The sequence below is a fragment of the Lepus europaeus genome, chromosome 14 (genome assembly GCF_033115175.1).
Source record: "Lepus europaeus isolate LE1 chromosome 14, mLepTim1.pri, whole genome shotgun sequence".
Lineage (NCBI taxonomy): Eukaryota > Metazoa > Chordata > Mammalia > Lagomorpha > Leporidae > Lepus > Lepus europaeus.
In genome coordinates, this window is record NC_084840.1 from 90,150,999 (window position 1) to 90,177,244 (window position 26,246).

At 47.1% G+C, this 26,246-nt stretch overlaps 1 protein-coding gene and 1 long non-coding RNA gene across 2 annotated transcripts in view; both read right to left on the minus strand.

Annotated features, from left to right (window-relative positions):
* Window positions 1-785: 785 nt before the first annotated feature.
* On the minus strand, window positions 786-4,325 carry LOC133773922 (uncharacterized). Its single transcript, XR_009867979.1, has 3 exons — window positions 4,070-4,325; window positions 2,271-2,389; window positions 786-923 (listed from the first exon to the last, which is right to left on the minus strand). It is a non-coding gene; the product is annotated as an uncharacterized LOC133773922 (long non-coding RNA).
* Window positions 4,326-5,257: 932 nt separating this feature from the next.
* Window positions 5,258-26,246, minus strand: part of ABCB10 (ATP binding cassette subfamily B member 10) — a 41,674-nt gene continuing 20,685 nt past the window's right edge. The window contains exons 7-13 of the mRNA XM_062211106.1: window positions 25,066-25,161; window positions 22,353-22,562; window positions 21,670-21,749; window positions 18,127-18,307; window positions 10,824-10,867; window positions 7,746-7,780; window positions 5,258-6,602 (exon numbers count right to left, since the gene is read on the minus strand). Coding sequence (XP_062067090.1) covers window positions 6,371-6,602; window positions 7,746-7,780; window positions 10,824-10,867; window positions 18,127-18,307; window positions 21,670-21,749; window positions 22,353-22,562; window positions 25,066-25,161 — 878 coding nt within the window. The 3' untranslated portion in view covers window positions 5,258-6,370. The remainder of the gene's footprint in view (window positions 6,603-7,745; window positions 7,781-10,823; window positions 10,868-18,126; window positions 18,308-21,669; window positions 21,750-22,352; window positions 22,563-25,065; window positions 25,162-26,246) is intronic.

The following is a 26,246-nucleotide window of genomic DNA, read 5'->3' on the forward strand; positions in this document are numbered from 1 at the left end:
CACATCTGAAAAAAATTCTTTCATTTTTATTATAAACAGGTTATCTTGCCCTCTATAAGAAACTTAGCAATGTGCATAATTTTTTAACCAAGGAACACAAATAACTTCTCACTTTCATTAAACATTTCAAAGAAAAATCGTGTTCCTAAAAATAACTTCATTTTCAAAAAGGAGTTGCTTAAAGGTACAATAAATTACTTCACTATGTAGATATACAAAATACATTCTCTATTAAGACTATTAAAACTAAATTAACCCATTGCCATGTCTGGTAGTAAACTTTCATAAACATGTTAACAGCCCTAGAGATTCAGTTAATTTAAGATTGCTCTCTGCTTAAAGGCAGAATGGCAGGGAAGAGGGAGTACAAAACAGAAGAAATCAGTAATGTACAAGCTGAAATATCAAACCGTGTCAACATGTCAAGGCTTTTAGTGGAACTGGAACATCCACACAGTAATTTCATTTTCCTGAAAGCACTGCAGTAGCTCTAGATCCCTGAAGGGAGAGTCTTTAAGGGCTTGACTTACACAGAGCTTGGTAGTTTTCCCATGCGGGGAAGAAGTCTTAGGTTCACACACCTGTTCAGTTTACACATCCTTATTTTTAAAGAGACTTGCTCCTCTGAATTTCTAGGTTTGAGTCTATGTATGTATTATTTGTTACTAACAGAGTCTGATGGCATGGACCAGGAGTAGGTTAAAAGGTTTAATCATGTTAAAAAAATTTATTTATTTATTCAAAAGGTAGAGTAAAAGAAAGAGAGGGGAAATACAGAAAAATCTTCCATCTGCTGGTTCACTCCCCAAATGGTCGCTATGACCAAAGCCAGGAGCCAAGAGCTTCTTCTGGTCTCCTACGTGGGTGCAGGGTTCCAGATTTGGGCCATCTTCCACTGCTTTCCCAGGCGCATTAGCAGGGAGCTGGATTGGAAGTGGAGCAGCCGGGACTCGCATCAGTGCCCATATGGGATGCTTGCACTGCAGGCCACGGCTTAACCTGCTATGCTGCAGTGCCAGCCCCTTAATCACATTTTAAACTGACACACACACACACACACACACACATATATATAATCTTTATTTATTTATTTAAAACAATGCATGACAGAGGTTAGCAGTTAAGTTGTCTGAAAACAAAAGCCCCAAGGACTTATGGGTAAAGATGTAAAAGTTCAAGTTGGTGAGAAATATTCCTTCCTCTAGAACAAAGTATTTTAAACTTTTTCAAAACTGTTCTTCATGGTATAAATAGTATTACTGGAGATTCACTCTGATATTTTGCATTTTATTCCATTTATTATTTTTTTTAAATGCTGGCCTGAACCACTAAACTACTTTTTAGTTACCACAGTGAAAAACACTGTTCCAGAAAATCACAAAAATCTGGAATTGATTCCTTAATAGAAATAGATGCTGAGGACACTGAATTTTGTTGTTACTCTGTTGCCCAGCTCCTGATCCTTCAAGTTGTTTTTCTTTACCTGCAAGGCAGAGTGACAGAGATGGAAAGAGAGCAAAATGCTCCATCAGCAGGTTCACTCCCTAAATGGTCCAGAACAGTCAAGTGTGGACCAGGCCGAAGCCAGGAGCCAGGAGCCAGGAGCCCCATCTGGGTCTTTTGACATGGGGAGCGGGAATGCAAGCACTTGGGTCCTCTTTCACTGCCTTCCCCATCACTTAGCAGGGAGCAGACAGGACGTGGAGTAGCCAGGACTCACAATCTGATACTGGATGCCAGTGCCACAAGTGTTGGCTTAACCCATTTTGCTACTATTGGCCCCTTAATGTTAATTTTCTAAGCTTGTATTCTTTGCATCTTCCAACTGCCACATTAATTCTCTGCCAACAGAACCTTCTAAAGGCACATCACAGTGGTAACCTCATGAATTTGTGTACACAGCCTCTTGGGTACTACACAGGATCCAGAAATGGAGGTACGACTTGACTGTACTGCCAAGTGACGCATGGGACTCCTTTTTTTTTTTTTTAAACTAAACTTCATATACCCAATCAACTTTTCAAATTGAACTAACTATTCATATACGGCACCTAAAGCCACTTAAGACTGAATGTGACTGTGCTGCAATGAACTCATACTGCTTCTCGAATTCATTATGTATCTCAATTACAGTTGAAACACTAGACAGCTAGCCATTTCTATTCCCTTAAGTGTAGGTATTCCAGAGGAAGCACAGATGCCCATCTCCATGGCAGATCCGGGCTCCAATCAGAACTGCTAACAGAGGCGAGTGGAAAGACGATGCCTACCTTCAGCCAATGTTAGGGCTTCCATGACTTTGGCAGGGAGAGAAGATCCAAATGTCTTGCCATCGTAGTTCACAGTCTCAGATATGGAGTGCTGTGGGAATATATGTGTAGGTGTCCCTCTAAGGAAAGAAACCATACTATTTCATTTATCACATACAATGGATCATTATCCTAATTTTTATCTATATTTACACAATAGAGGTATCTTGATACACAACATGAAGTGTAACTGTAAAAAAAAAAAAAAAAAAAAAAAAAAACATTGGATTGGGGCCGGTGTTGTGGTGGTAAAGTTTCCGTCTGTGACCCTGCCATCCCATACGGGTGTTGGTTCAAGTCCCGGCTGTTCTACTTCCAATCCAGCTCCCTGTTAATGTATCTGGTAAAGCAGCAGAGGATGGCCCATATGAGCCCCTGCACCCATGTGGGAGACCTGGAAGAAACTCTGGCTCCTGGCTTAGGAGCAGCCCAGCTCTGGCTGTTGTTGCCATTTTGGGGGAGTGAATTGGTGAATGGAAGATCTCTTTCTCTCCCTCCCTCCCTAACTCTGCTTTTCAAATAAATCAATATTTAAAAACAAACACCACTGGCTCATGGATACTGTGTATTTAAATGTATTTTCCATAAAAAAAAAAAAAGATTTTCAGGACTTAGGAAACTGGGCATCAGATCCTTAAGCTTCTCTCAGCTTCTACATTTAAAAAAAGTGTGTCTTCTTCATATGAGTAAAGTTTCTGTTCACAGTTGTGAAAGGCAAAATATATTTGCCTTTAAAATCTTTCATCATCTTGCTAAAACAGACCACTAAGATCATATCTAATTAAATGTTTTAAATTTTCTAACATTTTGGACGAGCATGCCCAAATAAAACTCCAACTGGAGTCTTTTTTATTTTGACCTTGAATTTGGGATTTTCCAGTTGGATCTTTGCAAAGTCACAAGGGATGTACTTGTATGTTAAATTACATTAAAAGCATTACCAAACTGTAAGTGCTGCTAAACTTTAAGCTATATTTATGATACCCTATTGACGTGAGTATTCCAAAAATCATATGAGATTCCTATAAATCTAATGTTATCAGTCTGAACTCTGGTTTTTATGAATGTCACAGGAAGAACTACATTTTGTCAATGTCAATGGCTGGTTATAATGAACTGTCCTATTTCCAGTCATGGCTGTTCTAAGTATTTGTCCTAGACAGACAGTGGTTTTGAAGCATCTACAAAGAGCCACAGTCCAGGGTTACTTTTTCTTTAAAGAGATTTACAAAAGGATTCTAATGCCAGTTTCTGGAACTACTATCATACCTCTGCGCTGGGTAAGAAATTCTATAACTTTAATGAACAAACTAATGGCTTCCTGAACTGCTATGTCAAGATCACACAGAATGGGGCCAGCACGGAGGCACAGTAGGCTAAGCCTCGGCCTGCAGTGCCGGCATCCTATAGGGCAAAGGTTCGAGTCCTGGCTGCTCCTCTTCTGATCCAGCTCTCTGCTACGGCCTGGGAAAGCAGTACATGACCCAAAATCTCCCCGGAAGAAGCTCCTGGCTTTAGATTGGCCCAGCTCTGGCCGTCGTGGCCATGGAAGACCTTTCTCTGTCTCTCCCTCTCTGTAACTCTCAAATAAGTAAAAAGCTTAAAAAAAAAAAAGTGTAATCATGAGGACATTGTAATGTATGCATGATATGTTAAGAGTGGAAACCCAGAATTACAGTAACAGGGAGTAGCGCCAATGCTCTTAGCATTAGGTAGACATTGTTACATGAAAACTATGGGAACCATGGTTTTGGACTTACCGTCTGAGCTGGCCCTCAACACACAGACAAACCAGAATGGAGCCATTTATGCTAAATGTCATATAGTCAAACTGAAACTTTATGGAAGCCAACAAACCCCAGTTTTCCCCGAACGTAGGAAGTTAATCAAGTGAAGCTGAAATACGCCGCAAGAGGTGTGTAATCCGCCCCGACCCCAGCCAGCGGGCCCCTTCGGGACCCAGAACCCGGGTCCGCGGAAAAGCACCGGCCGGCAACAGGACCCGAGGCAGTTCCAGTCGTGGAACACAAGCAAGACTGGCGGGTTAAAAGGGAACAGCCGAGAGGCGGGGGCGGGCGCCTAGTGATGACGTCAGACGCGCGGCGGGGACGGAGCGGGGCTAGCGCGCAGTACTGACGTCACAGTAGAGCCGAGCCGGCGTTTCGCCAAGTCTGTAGAGGCGGAGGACCAGCTACAGGGCAGGCAGTCCAGAAGCCATTTCATCCGAACGTCCCTGTGTGCCCACAGCCGCAGGCCCACCACCGTCTGGATCACCTGCCCGACAGGCCCACAGGCAGCATCACGGCCCACCAGAGGTTTGACCATGCAGGAGCCTCTGAGCTCACAGCAGGCTGTGGGCGAAGTCCTCAAAGCAGGCTGCAGCCCTGGCATCGCTGCCGCTCACGGGGTGGAGGAGCAGTTGGTGAGGTTGCGGACCTGGGAGCTGTCACAGCTCTGCGGTGTGAAGCCGAAGCAGATGAGAAAGGAGGTGGTGGTGAGGCTGAACCGCAGCAAGACCGAGTAGGAGGTGGTGCTGGGCTTCCTTAGGAACGGGGTGAAGGTTTTCCGCGTGGCCATAGACCTAACGGAGCCATGGCCGGAGGGGCGTTTTCCCCAGGAGAGAGATGTTGAGAAGAGAGTAGCACAAACAGGACAGCCACAGGGTGACAGTGGTGCTCAGGAGTGGGGGCTGCTGGACCAGGCAGGAAAGAAACTGGATGACCAAAATGCTACCTAAAGACACAGTTGAATATCTTGTATTAGAAAAGAAAACACAGTGATCAAATTCAATTTTGTAAATATTTCTATGGCACAGAGCTTTCCTTCAGATTCAACCTTGTAATGCGTTTTGTTTGGCTTTTGAGAACCACACTGTACTAGCAAATTCTACAAAAAGTATATGAAAAGTCTGGTAAAATGATAAAATGATCATTACAGATGCAGATGTGTTGTAAGTCAAACGTCACTACTTTTATTGATTTATTGAGTCCATTTCATTCATTAATAAATTCCCTAAGGAGAATGAAATACAACAACTTCATGTGTTGCATGATTCCAGTTTAATCAGGACTAGTGAGCACTTCACATATGGAGAAACCCCCACTTTAATTATCCCAGCATAGTCACTTTAAGGTTTGGGTGCTTTTTTTCTTGAGGCGGCAGCAGCAGATTAACAGGAGTCATACAAAGTATGGCAAATGCAGGGGTTGGTCACATGGCTTTAGGAGCCTCTAGACATTTAAGTGACTAAAACTCTGAGCATAAGTAAAAGAAAAGGGATTACTAATGTCTTCTTTTCAGGACAGTGATGCATGCTGAAGCTTTCTTGTTATTCTGCAGAATAACAATTCCAAGATTAGAAAATAGAAATTTTCCTGTTCAGGGTAGTAAACATTCTTCCTTTTATAAAACTCATCAGGATTTCATGTCTCAAAATGTTGAAAACGCCCTCTTTCCAACACTGGCACATCCCATGGAACACATATTCCTCGACCCTCACACCTCTGAGGACTCAGCATGCAGGTAATAGCCGTGTTCTCTTTTCTCCCTGTCACTGTGGCTGTGTGTAAGGCAGGTCCATTTAACGAGATTATCAGGGTAAAATAAAGCATTAGCTCTTCATTTTCACCACCTACCTACCGACCCAAAGTGGATGGGTCACAATGAATAGTAAACTGGCCTAAAATAAGTAGGCCTTTTATTTATAATTCCCTTTAAAAGTTGTCATTTGAAAATAGCTATAGTATATGACAGCAGGCAGAAGAAAATGGGGTGCCATGCCACATTAATTATAACTTTCCAAGATGAAACAAAGTATAAAACCCAAAAATAACTTCAGTGCTATAGACATTTTGAAAGGTATAATTATTAAAACTCTGAATAAAAAAGGCCTCGAGAACAGGTACATCTGGAAACATATTTTACACACTGTGGAAAAAATAGACATATCTCAAATAACTTGAAGTATAATTCACAGATTTCATGTAGTCTGTAAGTATTTTCTTTCTGCAACACTCTTTTGTGTTAAGTCTCTCGCATTCAGTTGACCAGTGATTGCTTCTTTATGCAGAAATAAAACTTTGCTTGTCCATTAGTTTTCTGAATATCCCATCTGGCTTTGAAAGTAGTTCTTCATGTTTCCCGTATTCGGTAATTTTCCCTTGGTCAAGAACAGCAACCATGTTAGCATTCTTAATGGTGGACAGTCGGTGGGCAATGATTAACACTGTTCTTCCTTCCATCAGCCGATCTAGAGCTTCTTGGACAAGGTGCTCATTTTCAGCATCCAGGGCACTGGTACAGAGACACACATGGGAGGAGGCAAAGAGGTCAGTGCTGTGCAGATTATATCTATTCATGTGCTTCCTGGAGCGCGCATGGCGGCCCTTCAGTATTAGTGAGCTGTTACTGTGATCAGAATACCCACTACTAGGGCTGTCGTGTGGTGCAGTGAACTAAGCCACCTGCAATGCCAGATTCCCATATGGGAGCCACAATTAGTCCTGCTGCGCTGCTTCTGACTCAGCTCCCTGCTAATGCAACTGAGAAAGCAGTGAAGGATGACCCACGAGCTTGGGCTCCTGCACCCATACGGGAAACCCAGATGGAGTTCCAGGCTTCTGGTTTCTGCCTGGCCCAGCCTCAGCCACTGCAGCCATCTGGGGGAGAGAACCAGCAGATGGAAGATCTCTTTCTCTCTGTCTCTCCCTCTCTCTATAACTCTACCTTTCAAATAAATAAATAAATCCTTTTTAAAAAAAAAAAGATTTATTTATTTGAAAGTCAGAGTTACAGAGAGAGAGGAGGAGAGGCCTTCCATCCGCTGGTTCACTCCTGAATTGGCTGAAACAGCCAGAGCTGTGCTGATCCGAAGCCAGTAGCCAGGAGCTTCTTCCAGGTCTCCCACATGGGTGCAGGGGCCCAAAGACTTGGGTCATCCTCTACTGCTTTCTCAGGCCATAGCAGAGAGCTGGAATAGACGTGGAGCAGCCAGGACTTGAACCAGTGTCCATATGGGATGTCTGCACTGCAGACAGTGGCTTTACCTGCTGCCACAATGCTGGCCCCAGTAAATAAATTTTTAAAGAGAAATTTCCACTCTTGGGCTAAAAGATACGGTAAGAAAGAAGCCTGGGACTTGATTCCCCATAAAACTAGACTGTGATGAAAGCAGAAGAGCATTTTGCACAGCTGCTGCTAGCCAGGGACTGGGAATGCGTCCCATGTGTGACGGTACTAGAACCCCAGCCGTACGACTCAGTCTGCCCTTGGCCTCTCACTGTCGATTTCCATTCAGTCTCTATTGCTTTAAAGGACAAGGGGGAAGCGCATTTTCAATTGTTTACTCTGTATTTTGCAGTACAGAATGGGAAGGTTTGATAGACCCAGGATTTGGCTGAATACAATTAATCACATATTTGATTAAGATATTCTCACCTGGTTGCTTCATCTAGGAGAAGGATTTTGGGGTTCTGTAGGAGGAAAAAAAAGAAAAACTTTCAGCGACACAAAGAAATAAATTCTGCATATGCTGCAATGTACACGAACCTTGGAAACAAGCTAAGAGGAAGAAGGCCAACACAAGGAGCCACATATTACGTTTCACTTATGCGAAATGTTTTAATAGGCAAGAGGGTATGTGTGGCTGCTGAAGGGCAGAGGGACTCTGGGGGTGATTGAGATGTAATAAAATTATTAATGATGGTGATGGACATACAACTCTGAATATGCTAAAACATGCTGAGTTGTATTTTTCTTAAAGATTTATTTATTGGGGGCTGGTGCTGTGACCCAGCGGGTTAATGCTCTGGCTTGAAGCGCCAGCATCCCATATGGGTGCCAGTTCGAGACCTGCTGCTCCACTTCCGATTCAGCTCTCTGCTGTGGCCTGGGAAAGCAGTGGAAGATGGCCCAGGTCCTTGGGCCCCTGCACCCATGTGGGAGACCAGGAAGAAGCATGGGAGACCCGGAGGAAGCTCCTGGCTCCTAGCTTTGGATCAGTGCAGATCCAGCCATTGCAGTCAACTGGGAGTGAACCATCTGATGGAAGACCATTCTCTCTCTCTGCCTCTCCTCTCTGTGTGTAACTCTGACTTTCAAATAAATAAATAAAAATCTTTTTTTTTTAAAAGGGATTTATTTATTAATGTGAAAGTTACAGAGAGAGGGGGGAAAGGGAGAGACAGAGAGAAAGACATCTTCCATCCACTCATTCAGCCCCTAAATGGCTGCAACAGCTGGAGCCAAGCTGATCTGAAGCCAGGAGCCAGGAGTTTCTTCCAGGTCTCCCATGCAGGTGCAGGGGCCCAAGGACTTAGGTGATCCTCTGCTGCTTTCCCAGGCCATAGCAGAGGAGCAGCTGGGACTAGAACTGGTGCTGAGTATGGGATGCTGGCACTGCAGACGGTGACTTTACCCGATACACAAGATTGCCAGCCCCATGTTATTTTTACTTTAAATAAGTAAGTGATGTAGTGTGTGAATTATATCTCAGAAAAACTACTACTACAAAAAAAGAAGAGGCACTGTGGCACAATAGGTTAAACTACTTGGGATGCCATCGTCCCATATCCAGACTGCCAGTTCAAGTCCCAGCTACTCTGCTTCCAATCCGGCCCCCTGCTAATGTGCCAGGGAGTCAGCAGATGATGGCTCAAGTATGTGAGTTCCTGCAACCCATGTGGGAGATCAGGATGGAGTTCAGCCTGGCCCAGCCCTGGCTGTGTGGTCATTTGGGGAGTGAACCACAGGATGGAAGAGTTAAGAGTGAGCTGGTATATATAACACCTTAAATTCTTGCTTTGCACAGAATATGTCTATAGGAAATGAAAACACACATCCCCACAAAAAGGTGAAGACATTTCTTTCCTATATCATTCACAAGAGCCCAAACCTGGAAACAACCCAAATGTGCATCACCAGTGACTGGATAAACAGGAGTACACCAACACATCTCAGCCATATAAAGAAAGAAGAGCTGCTGCAGGCTAGGAAGCAGAGGTATGTAAAAACACAATAATATGTAACAGAAGCCAGATGCCAAAGACCATATATTATCTGATACCATTTATCTGAAACGCTCAGAACAGCAAGTCTAGATAAACAGAAAGCAGTTTCATGGCCTCCTGGGACCGGGGATGTGAGCCAGGAAGGACGGCAAGGGAGCATGAGGGATATTTTTGAGATGACAGAAATACTCTGAAACTGTGTATAAGCCAGCTCTGTAAATTTGCTAAAGTCACCGAAAAATATATTTAAAAATGAGTGAATATTATGGTGTATAAACTATGCTTCAACAGTGTTGCTTATATACTTATTTATTTATTTATTTTTATTTGAAAGGCAGGGTGACAGGCAGAGAGAGAGAGAGAGAGAAGGAAGGAGGGAGGGAGAGAATTGATCTTCCATCCACTGGTTCGCTCCCCAGATGGCCAAAATGGCTGGAGCTGGGCCAGTTTGAAGCCAGGAGCAAGAAGCTTTTTCCGAGTCTTCCACGTGGGCTCAGGGGCCCAAGGACTTGGACCATCTTCCACTGCTTTCCCAGGCTATAGCAGAGAGCTGGATTGGAAGTGGAGCAGCCAGGACTGGAACTGGTGCCCATATGGGATGCTGGCACAGCAGGTGGCAGCTTTAGTTGCTACGCCATGGCTCCGGCCCCAACAGTGTTGCTTATTTTTAAATAACCTACAACCCTGAAGAGACAAGGGGGAAGCCTTTCATTTCTTTAAAAATAGATAACTTTCAGCTAAAATGGCTCTTCCCTTCCTTGGGAGTCCGGCTTAGATGTTAAGTCTGTCCTAGTCATTCAACTGAGCAGCTGATTGCAGGTGATACAGACATGCGTTCTGGTTTGCTATTTTGAATCGATAGTCACTGTTTCAGTAGGTTGTATGCTTCCTGATGGGAGGCCCCTGTGTTACACTTTCTTCCCTCTGCAGCTCTAGCACATTCCTGGGCTCATGATTCCTAACAAACACTCGCTGGGGCCAGCACTGTGGTGCAGCAGGCTATGCTGCAACCTGCGAAGTTAGCATCCCATATGCCTGCCAGTTGGAGTCCTTGTACTCTGCTTCTGACTCAGCTCCCTGCTAGTGCACCTGGGAAAACAGCAGAAGATGGCCAAGCGCTTAGGCCCCTGCCACCCACGAGGGAGACCTGGATGGAGTTCCAGGCTCCTGGCTTTGGCCTTGCCTGGCCATTTGGGGAATGAACCTGTGGATGGAAGATCTCTCACTCTCTGCAACTCTGCCTTTCAAATAAATAAGTCTCAAAAAAGGAAAGAGAGAGAAAGGAAAGAAAAAGAAGAAAAGAAGAAAGAAATATTTGTTAAATTTGGAGAACATGTACCCAAGGGAAGTGCCAACTTCTCTTTCACCATAACTGTCAACCATATCTTTACCATCCCCATCCAAAGAAAGAAGAAAAATAGTAAATTACAAATTACAAGGTTCCTAATTTAAAACAATACAAACAAAACAAAAACAACCCCAACCCAGCCAACTGGCTTAGGCTTACCTTAAGCAGAGCACGGGCAATTGCAATCCGCTGTTTCTGCCCACCTGAGAAAAACAAAACAAAAGAAGGCCTTAACAAAACTGACTGGTAAGAGGCTTTTCTGATAAGCCATGTGGCTACTTAAGGGGAAATTCTCCTAGTTAGTCTTAGATGAGCTGGATGGTGAAACAGTAACCTACTTTTCAAATATATTGTCTCCTCATCAATCTCAAAACTGGTAATAATTATCATAGCTCTCATTTATTGAAATTTTCTAAATGCATCACATGCATTATTCATTTGATCTTGACAGAAATCCTATGAGGTAGACCCTACGATCATTCCCCCTTTGAGGATGAACAACTGAAGCACAAAATAATATGTTCAGGGTCTCACGGCAAGGAAGCAGAAGCCGAGATCTGCACCTACACAACATGAGGGCTACACTTTCAACCACACACACACTTCCTCGCTAATGGAATACCCAGCGTCGCAAGGAAATCAGAAGCTCAAGGACCTGGAAGTTCACACACTGGTGCTTGAGTGCCTGGGAGCAAGGCGCACCAGTAATGCCAGGAATTGTCACTGCACTGCTCTACTTCCCTCCCCTAGAGGCACAAACAGCGTGTATGTGTATGACATGAGGTCGCAGGGAGGCCCTCTAATCCCCCCTCAAATTCTACGAGAAGCAAGGGAACTGGAGGTGGCAGGGGAGCTGGCAGGACAGGGGACAGCAAAGGCTGTGCTGCTGCTCCTACCAGCTCTGTCACACTGCCCCTTTCCCTTTCCTCCACAGGACATGAGTCACCCTTAGAAAGTCTCCGAGGGCCCGCTCCTCCCGACTTAGGCTGTTTTATAAAACCCAAGAGCCACTTTGGGTGATGAAAAGCCTTCCTTTTTGGGTGACCTTATTGGCTGACCCTGCTTCTTGGCTGAAGTTCCCATTTCACAAGCGCTGTGCGGCTCTCGGGGAGGCAGCCCTTTCCTTCTGGCCCTCTGGCAGGTCAGCAGATGGCTGTGCTGTGCTGTGCTGTGCGCGTGCCCAGACCAAGCAGCACACAGGGCCTCTGCTGTTCTGTGTCCTCTCTTCCTCTCAGAAAGCGAGGACAGGTGGGAGCTTTGATTCTCTGGTTCTGAAATGCAGCTGGAGAGTCCCCTACAGGGCAGGGCACACACAATGTGATCTCTCGCTTGGGAGACACTCCCCCACCCCCCCGCTCAGGCAGGACCCAGCAGTTTTGCCACAAGCAGCTTCAGCTGGCTTTCTGCCCTGTTTCAGAGACACAGTAGGTGAGAACACTGGGCCTGAACCCCCGGACCTGATGAAACTGGGTGCAGGGAGATAATGTAAGGGCTACTGGAATGTTGATGGCTCAGGGAATCCCCTCACCTGGGGACATTCCAAACTGCTAAGCCAGTGCACTGTAAGAGCCTTTCTGCACGCCCCCGCACCCACCTTATCAGGGTCCCGGTGGCACTCTGCACCTCCACACCAAGCAGTGTAAGGAGGGACTCTGCCTGCTGCTCAGATGGAATGAAGCCTGGCTTCAAACCCCTGTCCTCTGTCCAGGCAGGCTCTCTCTACCCTCCAATTCTGTGCCCCCAAAATAAAGTGTTCCCTAACTAGCCGCCGCGTCTCCTTCTTTGAACCCTAAAATCCTAAAACCTAACACAGTAGCTGTTCGTTTTTACCTAGCAATGTATATAGTTCTACTCACAGAATGTCCCAAAATGACCAAAACCAAAACCATCTATTCATCTACTGCCTGTAGTTAAAAAAAAAAATGTACACAATAAACTCAAAACCTTTTTGGTTTACGTTTTCCTGTGGTCTAACTTCAAGCAAAAAGTTTGGAGTTGGAAAGTATTCTTACCCTAGTCCACCCTGGCAACCTTCACTCTGCTCAAACACTTCCAGACACATGGGGCTTGACAGCTCACAAGTGTTAAAAGTAAACCAATGGTGTGTTTTTATAAGAACTTAGCTTAGCCTAAGTACAGCCAGCCATGACGCCATGGTCTAGTCTCCAACAGCAAAGGGGGCTAAGTTAAAAACATAAAACACTGGGGCCAGAGCTGTCATGTAGCAGGGAAAGCTACTGCCTGCAGTGCCGGTATCCCATATGGGTGCTGGTTCGAGTCCTGGCTGCTCCACTTCTAATCCAGCTCTCTGCTATGGCCTGGGAAAGCAGTAGAAGATGACCCAAGTCCTTGGACTCCTGCACCCGTGTGGGAGACCTGGAAGAAGCTCCTGGCTCCTGGTTTTGGATCGGCAGCTCCAGCCATTGTGGCCATTTGGGATCTGAACCATCAGATGGAAGACCTCTCTCTCTTTCTGCCTCTCCCTCCCTCTCTGTGTAACTCTTACTTTCAAATAAATCAATAAATCTTTCAAAAAAAAAAAAACCCACAAAACAAAATAACTGGTGAGCTCACTTAGCAGAGATGAGAAAAATAGGTTCTTGTCTTCATGCAAGAAAGAATTCCGACGTGAGACAGAGAGGAGTGGTAAGCAAGGCAGCTAGGTTTAATGGGGGGGGGGGGGGGGGGAACGTGCCCGTCTGAACGGATCTGAGAGGGACCTAGGTACACTTAGACTGGGTTTCTAAGGCAATGGATCGGTTCCTCAGCATTTCTCCTTCCCTATCTTCCCTCTTCCTGGAGAGAGGATTTGCTGAGTGTGAATTAGGGAAAATTCCTTCCAGGGTTTTACTGCCTAGTGTTATCAGACTGGGCAGCCCCATCTGGCACCTGGGCAGATGCTACCCCCTCCTTGGAAGAAGGATGAGAAAATCTGATTGCCCAGTGTTGTGCAGCAGAAGCTGGGATTTTCTTGGGGAATCCCACACCCAGGAGTACCGGGGAATGGGCAGGGCTTTGTAGTATAAGGTACTGGACGGCTTCTGAGAGCTTGCTTCCAAGGCTGTTAATTTCCTTTTGGAAGAAACTTTTGGTTTCAGGCCCTCACTCAAACATAGGCTGATTTCTAACTTCCTAACAGTTTCAACTAAGTAACCACAGTGTAACCTCCCCCTCCCCTTTTTACCTGCCCAGCTATACTCAAGCCTCATTAACCTCATTAACCCTCCCCTTGCATTGTTGTTTGTGTTCAGGTTGTGCCTCTTGGAGTTGTTCAAACTAGGGGAGGGGAAATTTTGCATGACAGATATAAAGGAGTGGCCAGTCACCACTCGCTTTTTGCTTCTTTCATGTTTCTGAGTCTATCCTGTGGTGGGTAGGTGGTCTCAGGTAGGCTTATTTCCCACAGAAGTAAACACATTTTAATACTTGTAATGAAAAAAAATATGTCTTCAACCAAAAGTTTCTCTTCCTTTAAGTTCTACTCATTGGTCTCACATTTGTTCTCTACAGCAATACAAACTCAGTCTTCTCTTTTCCTCCTGAAACAAGGTCCCTGGGGGCCTGCGTGTGCTGCAGTGGGTTTAGCTGCCGCTTGCAATGCTAGCATCCCATAGGAGCACCTGTTGGAGTCTCAGGTGCTCTGCTTCTGATCCAGCTCCCTGCTAATATGCCTTGGAAAGCAGCACAGATGGCCCAAGTAACTGGGCCCCTGAGATCCAAATGGGAGATTCAGATAAGTGTCTCAAGTTCCTGGCTTCACTGGGATCAATTTGGGAGCAAAACAGTGATGGAAGATCTCTCTGTCACTCTGCCTTTCTGATGAAAAACAAGTGGCACCCGTATGTGATACTGTCTGCCAGATTCTGTCCGCTATCACAGGGATGCTGACTCCTCTCAGAGCTGTAAGTCCAATCCAAGGACTATGCCTGCAGGCCAGATCCCAAGCACAGCCTGTTTGTGCACAGCCCTCAGGCTAGAGTTGTTACACACACACACACACACACACAAGAATATGTGACAGACATTATATGACCTATAAAACGTAAAATACTTACTCTCTGGCCTAGTACAGAAAAAGTTTGTCAACCTCTGACTTAACACATTATATACCAATGGAGGAATAAAGAATTCTTTCAGTTTCAGTTTTGTTTCAGATACACAATCTCTGCCTCCTTGGACAACATGTAGCTGTCTTATTTTCTAGATCGTGGGTTGCAACACATACCTTCTCTCAGAGAGGAAAAACTTGGAGGCTGTTTGGCCCAGTGTTTAGGACACCTGTGTCCCACATTTGAGTACCTGAGTTGAATACCTGGCTCTGGCTCCTCATTCTAGCTCCTGCTAAAGCAGAACTTGGCTTTAAGGAACAGGATTCCTGCCACCCAGGTGGGAGACCTGGATTGAGTTCCAGGTTCCCGGTTGAGCCTGGCCCAGTGTTAGCAGTTATGAGCATCTGGGAAGTGAACCAATGGATGGAAGTGTTAGGCAGGAAGTTAGAAATTAGTCTATGTGTGTGAGGACAGTCCTGAAATAATTAACTTCCTGGAGGCCCAGGTGTGCTTTCTCCTTGGCTACCCAGTAGCCACATCCTGCTATGAAGTAAAGGGTATTAGTTAAATGCCCAAGACAAGAGTCTTCAGGTTGGGGAACAGATAAGCAAGTCCTCCACGAGCCCAAAATGGGTGTAGAATGACTCTGAAACCCTGTGCAGAACTGTCCAAGTTAGCTGCTACTTTATTCCCCGTTTGCTAATGCATTTAAAGGCAAAGAGGAACTAACAGGAGGTGGTTTTAGGCTTAATAGTAATCAGGTGGGCTTTAAGGCCTGGCCAAGTATGTGTGATGCCCAAAAACAGAGATTTGGGCATTTAACTAACACCCTTAACTTCCTAGCAGGATGTGGCTACTGGGTATCCAAGGAGAAAGCACAGCTAGTCCTCCAGGAAGTTAATTATTTAGGGTCTGTCCTCACCCCTGGGGAGAGAAGACTAGCTCTAAAGAGGATACAGGCCACAGAGCAAATTCCTACTCCTACAGCCCTTAAGATAGTTCCAGCATTTCTCAGATTATTGGGTTGTAGATCCCTAGATATTAGAGAGAGAGAGAGCGAAGCTCCTGGATCAGGTTCTGCATCAGGCTCTCAAGAGCAAGCCAGAGCAGGCCCCCCTCCTTTGGGAGAAAACCAAACACAGCCTTTGCCCAGTTAAAAGCTGTCACAATGAGGGCCCCTGTGCTAGGGTGGCTAAACTCAGCCCTGCAAAACAGGCAGACCCTAGACATGCTAACTGCTGCCCAAGGGGGTGTCTGTGCCATGCTCCAGGAAGAATGTTGCCTTCAGGTGAATCAGACTGCACAGGAACATGGCCATCCTTTCTTGGGTAAGGCCACGTAATTCCAGGACCAGGCTGATCAAAGCTGGGATTTTTCACCTGACATCCGGTCATGGGAATACTGGTTGTTGCCCTTCCTTGGCACTAAAGCTTCCATGCCCTTACTGCTGCTCTTTGGGTCACGTGTCTTCAATGCTCTTGTTGGTTTTGCCTCCAACAGAATGCAAGCCATTCGGCTCCAGATGGTCATGGGATAGGGCTTCCAGCCTACCCCACTGGATGATACGACAAGTCCTCTGGGCCATGCAGGACAGTCTTTACCAGAGCCAACCTCAAACAGCATAGGACAGAGAGCAACAGAAGAACATCCATAAGAAGCAGTACCTCCATATGTCATCTTTTAGAAGATACACAAATTGAGACCTTCACCTACTCTACCCCCATAAGATTATGGGTAACTTCTCTTGAGGGAAGAATGTTAGCTTAGGAAGTTGGAAATTAGCCTCTGTGTGTAAGAGGGGCCTAAGGAAAACAAAGCACCTGTGGATAGGAATGTAGCAGGCTTGGAAACACACCTTGGAAGCTGAGCAGTATTTTTTTTTTGAAGATATTTTTATTTATTTGAAAGGCAGAGTTACAGAGAGAGAGGAGGAGAGGCAGAGAGAGAGAGAGAGAGAGAGAGAGAGAGAGAGAGGTCTTCCATCTGCTGGTTCACTTCCCAATTGGCTTCAATGGCTGGAGCTGTGCCAATCTGAAGCCAGGAGCCAGGAGCTTCCACTAGGTCTCCCATGCAGGGTGCAGGGTCCCAAGGACTTGGGCCATTTTCTACTGCTTTCCCAGGCCATAGCAGAGAGCCAGATTGGAAGTGGAGCAGCTGGGACTCGAACTGGCACCCATATGGGATGTCAGCACTGCAGACGGTAGCTTTATCTGCTGTGCCACAGTGCCAGCCTCACCTAGTACTTTATACTACAAAGTCCTGTCCATACCCCATAACTTTACAGGTGGTCACAGTCTTCCCCTAAAGAAGGCACCCCAGGGGAACCTCCTCTGCCTGGGGACAGGTGGGCTAACCAGGCTGGGAACAATGGGCAATAAAGCCTTGAGAGGAATTTTACCTATTTCACACCCAGCAAACTCTGTCCAGGAGAAGGAGAGGGAGAAGGAGAAAGGCAGGAAGAACTGGACCTGGACCTCATTTCCTTATAAGCCCCAGACTGAACACAGACTGACTCTCAGTATCTCCTCAGATGCCCGCCTGCCTGCCTGGCCTGGCAGGTGTATTCTCTCCATTAAAATATGTAACCTTCACGGGCCAGCGCTGAGGCGTAGTGGGTAAAGCCACCGCCTGCAGTGCCGGCATCCCATGTGGGCACCGATTTGAGTCTTGGCTGCTGCACTTCCAATCCAGCTCTGCTATGGCCTGGAAAAGCAGTGGAAGATGGCCCGGGTGCTTGGGCCCCTGCACCGACGTGGGAGACCTAGAGGAAGCTTCTGGCACCTGGCTTCAGACTGTTGCAGCTCCAGCCATTGTGGCCATCTAGGGAGTGAACCAGTGGATGGAAGATCTCTCTCTCTGCCTCTGCCTCTGCCTCTCTACAACTCTGCCTTTCAAATAAATAAATCTTAAAAAAAAAAAAAGATAAAAGATGTAACCTTGCTTACCCCAGTGTGCATGGCTAGTCACCCTCTCTGATTCCTTCTGCAGAGTGCCCATCCATTCTGACGGATGCCCTTCCCCACTACAGCTGCTTCCTTGCTTACAGCTACTCCTCTGTCTCATGCCTGAATTCTTTCTTGCACGAAGACAAGAACCTCTGCTCTCTTCATCTTGGTTAACAGAAGCAACCTAAATGTTTTTTCTCTCACTCTGCCTTTCAAACAAACAAATAAATAAATCATTTTTAAAAAGGAAAACAAGCTTAAGTACTACTTAGTGGAATTTCTGGGAACATCTTAGAAGAAGGAAATAAAACTGAAATTATCTACATGTCAGACATTTCAGAAAGTGGTGAGGCTCTTTTCATAAACTGTAATGGCAAATCCTACTTAGAAAATATTAATGCAGTCTGGAAATCCTTGGAGAGTTTCCTGGAGCCCAGAAATTTGCTACAGAACAGTAGGAGAACCCACCTGAAAGGAGAACACCCTTTTCTCCGACCACAGTGTCGAACCCCTGGGGGAAATTCTGAATGAACGAGGCTGCGTTGGCCAGTGCAGCCACTCTCTCCACCTGTGCAGCAGTCACTGAGGATGGGTTGTCGGCACCATAAGCAATGTTCTCAGCGATGGAGCAAGAAAACAAAATTGGCTCCTACAAATTGGAGAAAATCAATTACCATGAAATTCAAAAGAGATTTCAGGGGTGAGTGTTCGGCCCAGCGGTATCACCACTTTCCCAGGTACGTGAATACCCACATTAGACCTACATTCCATATCAGAGTGCCCTGGGTTCGAGTTCTGGCTCTGCTCCCAATTCAAGCTTCCTGCTGATGCATACCATGGAAAGCAACAGGTGATCACCCAAGTACCTGGATCCCAGCACACACACAGATTGCGTTCCCAGGTCCTGGCTTTGGCCTGGCCCAGTCCTAGCTGTTGTGGGCATTTGGAGAGTGAAATAGCAGATGATATCTTTCTGTCTTTCAAATAAATAAGAATGAAAATTGAAGGAAAAAGAAACAGACTTCAGACAGGCCTCATCGGGTCCAGCGTTGGGGAACAGCAGACTGAGCTGCCACATACAACACCAACATGTCACCTGCAACACCCCACGTGCGAGTGCTGGTTTGAGTCCCGGCTGCTCCACTTTCAGACCAGCTCCTGCTAATGTGCCTGGGAAGGCAGAGGATGACTGCCCAAGTGCTTGGGTCCTTCTAATCCACGTGGAGACCCAGATGGAGATTCTGGCTGCTAGCTTTGCCTAGTGTAAACCTGGCTGCTGTGGGCATTTGGGAAGTAAACCAGTGGATAGAAGATCTCTGTCTCTCCCTGTCACTCTGTTGCTCTGCCTTTCAAATTAAAAAACCAAACACACCTAATAAGTGCAATGGGGCTTAGCATAATACTTACATCTACAAAATTACTCAGGAGCTCCCAAAGAAAAGAGATTTTCTTGGTTCTATTTCCTCACTCTCTATAAATTCATCCAGTATACTTTTTTTTTTGGACAGGCAGAGTGGACAGTGAGAGAGAGAGAAGGTCTTCCTTTTGCCGTGGGTTCACCCTCCAATGGCCACCGCGGCTGGAGCGCTGCGGCCGGCGCACTGCACTGATCCGAAGCCAGGAGCCAGGTGCTTATCCTGGTCTCCCATGTGGGTGCAGGGCCCAAGCACTTGGGCCATCCTCCACTGCACTCCTGGGCCACAGCAGAGAGCTGGACTGGAAGAGGAGCAACCGGGACAGAATCCGGCACCCCAACCGGGACTAGAACCCGGTGGGCTGGCGCCGCAGGCGGACAATTAGCCTAGCGAGCCGCGGCATCGGCCATAAATAAATCTTAAAAAAAAAAAAAGTATACCGGGTTCTAGTCCCAGTCGGGGTGCCAGATTCTGTCCCGGTTGCCCCTCTTCCAGGCCAGCTCTCTGCTGTGGCCAGGGAGTGCAGTGGAGGATGGCCCAAGTGCTTGGGCCCTGCACCCCATGGGAGACCAGGAGAAGCACCTGGCTCCTGGCTTCGGATCAGCATGGTGCGCCGGCAGCAGCGCGCCAGCAGCAGTGGCCGTTGGAGGGTGAACCCACGGCAAAGGAAGACCTTTCTCTTTGTCTCTCACTGTCCACTCTGCCTGTCAAAAAAAAAAAAAAAAAAGAGAGAGATTGAACGTCAGAGTTATACAGAGAGAGGAGAGGCAGAGAGAAAGAGAGAGGTCTTCCATCTGATGGTTCACTCCTGAGATAGCCGCAATGGCCGGAGCTGCGCCAATCCAAAACCAGGAGCGAGGAGCTTCTTCCGGGTCTCCCACATGGGTACAGGGGCCTAAGCACCCGGGCCATCTTCTACTGCTTTCCCAGGCCATAACAGAGAGCTGGATTGGAAGAGGAGCAGCCAGGACTCAAACCGGCACCCATGTGGGATGCTGATGCTTCAGGCCAGGGCATTAACGCGCTGCCCCACAGCGCCTGCCCCAACCCAGTATACTTTTTAAAAGCTCCAATTTTGAGGCCAGTATTGTGGTGCTGCAGGTTAAGGCAACACCTGTGATACAGGCATCCCCTATGGGCATTGGTCTAGCTGCTCCACTTCTGATCCAGCTCACTGCTAATGCACCTGGGAAAGCAGCAGATGGCCTAAGTGCTTGAGTTCCTGCCACCCAAGTGGGACAACTGAGCTGCTGGCTTCAGCCTAGCCCAGCACTGGCCATGTGACCATCTGGGGACTGAACCACTGGATGGAAGATCTCTCTTTCTCTAACTCTGCCTTTCAAATAAATAATCTTAAAAAAAAAAAAAAAAAAAAAAGGCGGGGCCAGTGCTGTGGCAAAGCAAGTAAAGTCACTGCCTGCGATGCTGGCATCCCATATGGGTGCTGGTTCCTGTCCTGGTTGCTCCACTTCTGATCCAACTTCCTGCTAATGCACCTGGGAAAGCAGTGAAGGACAGCCCAAGTGCTTGGGCCCCTGCACCCACGTGGGAGATCTGGAAGAAGCTCCTGGCTTTGGCCTGGCCCAACCCTGGATGTTGCTGCCATGTGGTGAGTGAACCAGCAGATGAAAGACCTCTTTCTCTCTGTCTCTCCCTTTCTCCTTCTGTAACTCTGCCTTTCAAATAATAATAGTAGTAAGGCTCAAATTTTATCATAAACAGGAGAAATGATACCTTGTGGCAAATGGCAAATGCCCACGTGGCACCCTTCAGGGAGGACCATCACAGTAAATGTGAGAGCTGCCTTCCAGTAAGGACAAAGGAGGAATGCATCTTCATCCATTACTTTTTGAAACACACACAAACCAGATGGGAGCACATTTTTACAGAGCTCTGTAGAGTAGCCCTCAAAAGGAGGCAAACTTCCCACTTCTTTTCCCCATCCATAATCATATGACCTGATCTTACATGGCTGAGTACTCCCACCACAGCCCCGTCTGAGCCTGACCCAAGGGAGTGAGGTCAGGAGGAGGGTATGGGGGGAGGAGCTCATTACAGGGAGAGGCTCACAGGGAGGTGGGGTTCAGGTTTGTCTGCTGTGCACATAGCTTGGGAATAGCAGTAAAAACAGGCATGGCACATGTTCCTGCTCCAAATGGCCTTATGAAAACAGCTCATTAATGAGACCACATTATATTCGTATTCCACTTTGAAATCTGCAGTTTCTTCGCAAGGGGACTCTGGTTCGTGCCATAGTCTGCTTGTTTACCCCTGAAACAGTAGACTGGGGTTGGTAATGAAGATGGGAACTGAGGATGAGTCAACAGAAGCTTCTAGCATTTTCTCTGCATTACAAGGTAATGTCAGCCCCAGGGTTTGGATACAAAGTCAGTGCTTCAACTGGTTAAGTGCTTAAAGTCTTCAGGAACTCACAGCCCATTACAAACCTAAACAACCTGCCATGTGAAATTAGTTAAATATATCTGGAAAGCTTCCATTTCTTCTCTCTCAAGAGATTCAAAGCCAAGGAAATAGCAAATGACAAAAGCTAATTTTTTTAAAAAAGTGAAAGAAAAATAAAGACTTCTTTTCTTACCTGACTCACTGTCCCAATCTTGGACCTCAGCCAGCCTGGATTTAGCTGACGGATGTCATGGCCATCGAGACTGATAGCTCCTTGTAGAGAGGAAAGGAAAGAGGCACGGTGTGTCACAGGGCCGGTGATCAGGGTAAACACAGAAAGAATCCAGTGGGAAAACTCCAGACTTGGCTTTTAAAGATTGGTCCCACCTGCTTTTAAAGAATCATATGCTAACTCTCTGACGTCACTAGCAGGTTTGGTTCCATACAATGAAGGTGTTCAACAGTGCTTAGTGAGGACAACAGTGACAGCATAAGAAATGTCTTGCCTTCCTGGTGCTGTGGAATCATACAAGCCAGCTGGGCACTTCCGTAAACCAGCAAAAACTTGAGCTCTTTATTAAAAGCACAAGTGCTCCACACAGTACACACAGCAGAAATACAAGTATAAGCTCCATTCTTGATGTAGGCAATGTGACGAAGGAATTCCAGACTCAATATTTTGATTTCATTCGCATCCACCTGACTAAATTTTCTTTTACCTCAGATTTCCTGACAAATAAACAGTGAATCGAGACAGTGATTCCAGAGGGAAACACTCCAATAAATTCCATTTTAAGACAGGTGATGACTCCATGCGTCTGGATTTGCACAGGTGGAGGAAAGTGCCTCTGCCCCACCCCTGGGTGAACCACTTACCAGAAATGGGGTCGTACAGCCTCAGTAGGAGGGAAACCACTGTTGATTTGCCAGAGCCACTTGAGCCAACCAGGGCTGTGACAGATCCTGCTGGGATGGACAGGCTGAAATCCTGAAATACGGGCACCTCTGGGCGAGCCGGGTAGGCAAAATGCACATTCTTAAACTCCAAAGCACCCTGGAAGCTTTTCTCTTTTAAAACGACGCCCTCTGAAACACAAGATGGAATACGAATTACTTAAAGCAAACTATCAAACTCACAGCTGAACTCGGTTCTCCTACTCCTCCGTCCATGGATGGAGGAATCCAGCAGAGTCCGGGGGTGGGAGCTCTAAGTGGCATGCCAGGAAGCGAGCACAGGCCTGAATACTCGCAGTGTGCCTACTCTGCCTGCCATGTACAAGGTACCACACACACCTGGGGCGCTTGAGCCTTACAGCCCTGAGAAGCAGACAGTAAGACTCCCATTTTATAATAAAGACCACAGACAACTTGCCCCCAGCTCACACTTAGTTAAGATCCTCCCTTGAAGCACACTGGTCCAGTTTCAAACCCAAAGGTCTCCTCCCCATTCTACTGTTTCCACATAGTTCTCTTCGTCCAGAGTTTAAGTTTTCTACACTAAACAAATGTTTTGAAAGAATGTGGCCCGCCGTCTTGGGGCGCCTGGCACGTGGCAGCTCCATGAGGTAGGTCCTTCGTTCCTCCCATTTTGCAAAGAACACCACAGGCCGGGATGGCTCAGTTGGCTCCTGCAAAGTCGCGCAGTTGGTTTGGGCTGAGTCCCGACTGCGAGAGGGACGCACATGGCCCCTGCAGACCAAGCCTCAGAGGGACCCAGGCTTGAGGACCCGTCGGCCCTCTACCCCCCTGGAAAGCGCACCCTGGCTTAGCCATGGTGAAGCTCGAGACACTGCCTGTGCGTGCCGACCATGGCCAGGATCCCCTCCTGGTCTTTGCCCCACGGACCTCTGAGCTTGGGCCCCCAGACCCCTACCTGGCATGAGTAGTGTGGGCAGTGGGGTGGCCCATGCCCAGGAGTTCGCCCTGCAGAGCATGGGCACCCGCACGGGGGTGGCAGCAGCCAGGGTGGTTTCCCTGCATTAGCGGGGCCGGCAGGGACAGGCCAGGCCGCTTCCCCTCAGAAGACAAGGCTCTTGCCACCTCCCTCTACCTCAATGGCGACTGAAGGGCAGTGACCACACTGATGTCTGGGGCAATGTGGTGGGCAGCAGCGGTGGCAGCGACAAGGCCCCGTCACAGTACCATGAGCCCAGCCACCCACCCAAGCTCCTGGCCACCTCTGGCAAGCTAGACCAGTGCTCAGAGCCACCAGTACGGCCATCCGCCTTGAAGCCTGTTGTGCCCGGGAGCACCAGGTGCCAGCTTCGCCAAGGAGCACCATGTGTGGCTGGAGGAGAAGGAAGAGGTCAGTGAGCACCAGAAGCAGCTGCAGCTGACCTACGTGGGGACGTAGCAGTGCAACCAATAGCTGGAGCGGCCGCTGCACGAGCGCAAGGCCACAGTGGGTGCCAGCTCTCCCACCCCGCAACAAGGTGATGAGAAGAAAGCCTGGACCCCATCCCGCCTCGAGTGTGGCTTCTTAGTCATGCACAGCCCCTGCTGGGTGGTCCTCACCACGTCTCTGGGCTGGGGAGGAGGCCGCCCTGGCGACTACTGCCTGTTCCCTTCACCCTTCACTGCATTTGCCCCAGAACCTGGGCCTGGGCCACAGGGCCTGGGAGTAGAGAAGGCATTAGTAGAACAACAAAACAGAAAATATGACAGTCTCAGCTTTGAGAAGTCCACAAAAGACATTATGTAAATATATGTATAAATATATATCTCTACCATATGTGACAGAAAGACTTCGTGTTCCTTTCCCAAAGAAATAAAATGGAGAAAGCCTCTTGGCAAAAAAAAAAAAAAGGAAAAACGAAAGAAAGAATGTGATGAGTAGCGGAGTGTTGCTCACTAGCCATGGGAGCAGATGGGCGTCAGAGGTCTGCTCTGGCCTGGTGTTAACCTGCTGCGGACGCGGGGGATGCTGCTGGGCCTCTCTCAGCTGGGCTTATTTCCTACGGTCTATCAGGCTTTCACTTACTGACCTGGAGCTAACCAGCAATGTCCTGGGAGTCAGTGAGTAATTGGGAGCGGTTTACTCCTCACAGCCACTTCTCATGAACCTCAGCTGGCTGGCCCTGGGCCCACCATGCCAGGGGAGTCACTGATAAGAAAGGAGAAGGTTCTAGACATTTAGTATCAGCATCCTCCACCTTATCCCCAAATGCCAAGAAAATTAGGGACTTTACTTTTATACGTATGATCCCTCCTTCCTCTCACCTGGTACTCCATAGGACTATCAGAATCTCTATGGAATGTTAGTCTGGTGGACTGGCCAAAGCCCTTCTTATTTGTACCCTTGCTTTTATCCTACTATTGGTGACAGTCAACGGGCAGGGAAGTGAACAGCAGGCAGATACAATGTGGTCAGCCACCATGTTTCCAGGGACATCTCAGGCCTGTGCTAGCACCCTGGAAGCTGTCCTACCCCCTCACCACTTTCCCATAGGAAAGCAGACCCTTCCTTGCCCTGCACAGGGACCATGTACCTGTGGCTCATCCTTTAAGGCAGGGCAAGGAACTGGTCTCATTGTGCAAAGCCAGATTTATTTAGTCCGCACAGAGAAGAATCATCGCATCTCAGACTTACCATTGAAAGGCAGCTTGGGCTCTCTCTCCATGAGCTCCCAGAGGCGCCCCCCTGCGCCCAGTCCTTTCATCAGCTCCGAGTAGAAAGAGCTCAGGCCTGAGGAAGAGAAGCAGCATCTACACACAGGCCCATCACCTGCTCCAAGGAGCAGCTGTTGGCCCCTCTCAGTTCCCTGGGAATAGTGACAAAAATGTGAACTCAATAGAAAATCTGCTATTTTCAAAAAAGTAGTTTAGGAAGTTGCCTGGGAATTCATTTTCACAATGTCTTCTGTCTCATTCTCTAGTTTCCTTTTCACATCTCCTCTTTCAAGTTTATTGGTTTCTAATAAGGATTGAATGCTTGATCAGGGAATTTGGAAATACATAGAGTCACACTACTTAATCACTGAATGAAAATTATAATGCTATAGAGGAAGTCTTCCTAGTTAAAAAAAGGCAATATTAATGAAATATAATACTTATCCCATAATTAAAGGGAACATAAAATACTTCAGTATTTACTTTAAAGGTAAATCCACAAAATCAAATATTTTTAGGTACTTAATGAAAATAACTTTTTCTCTTCAGATTTATTTATTTGAAAGGCAGAGTTAAAGAGAGGTAGAGGCAGAGGCAGAGGCAGAGAGAGAGAGAGAGGGAGAGAGAGAGGGAGGGAGGGAGGGAGCGAGGTCTTTTATCTGCTGGTTCACTCTAGATGGCCACAACGGCCAGACTGCACCTATCTGAAGCCAGGAGCTTCTTCCAGGTCCCTCACATGGATGCAAGGGCTCAAGAACTTGCGCCATCTTCTACTGCTTTCCCAGGCCATAGTAGAGAGCTGGATCAGAAGTGGAGCAGCTGGACTCTAACCAGCGCCCATATGGGATACCAGCACTGCATGCTGCGGCTTTACCCGCTGCGCCATAGTGCCATCCCCTGAATATAACTTTCACATAGGCTAAAAACCAAAAAGGAATTTGCATTGGTAATTACTCTACCAATCTCTTTTCTGAGAAAAATCAAAAATATTTATTTGAGAGAGAGAGAGAGAGAGAGAGAGAGAGAGAAACTCCCATCTGGTAGTTCACTCACCAAATGCCTACAACAACTAAGGCTGGGACAGGCCAAAGCCAGGAGCCAGGAACTTAATCCAGGCCTCCTATATGGGTGATAGGAACTCAGTTCCTTGAGTCTTTATCT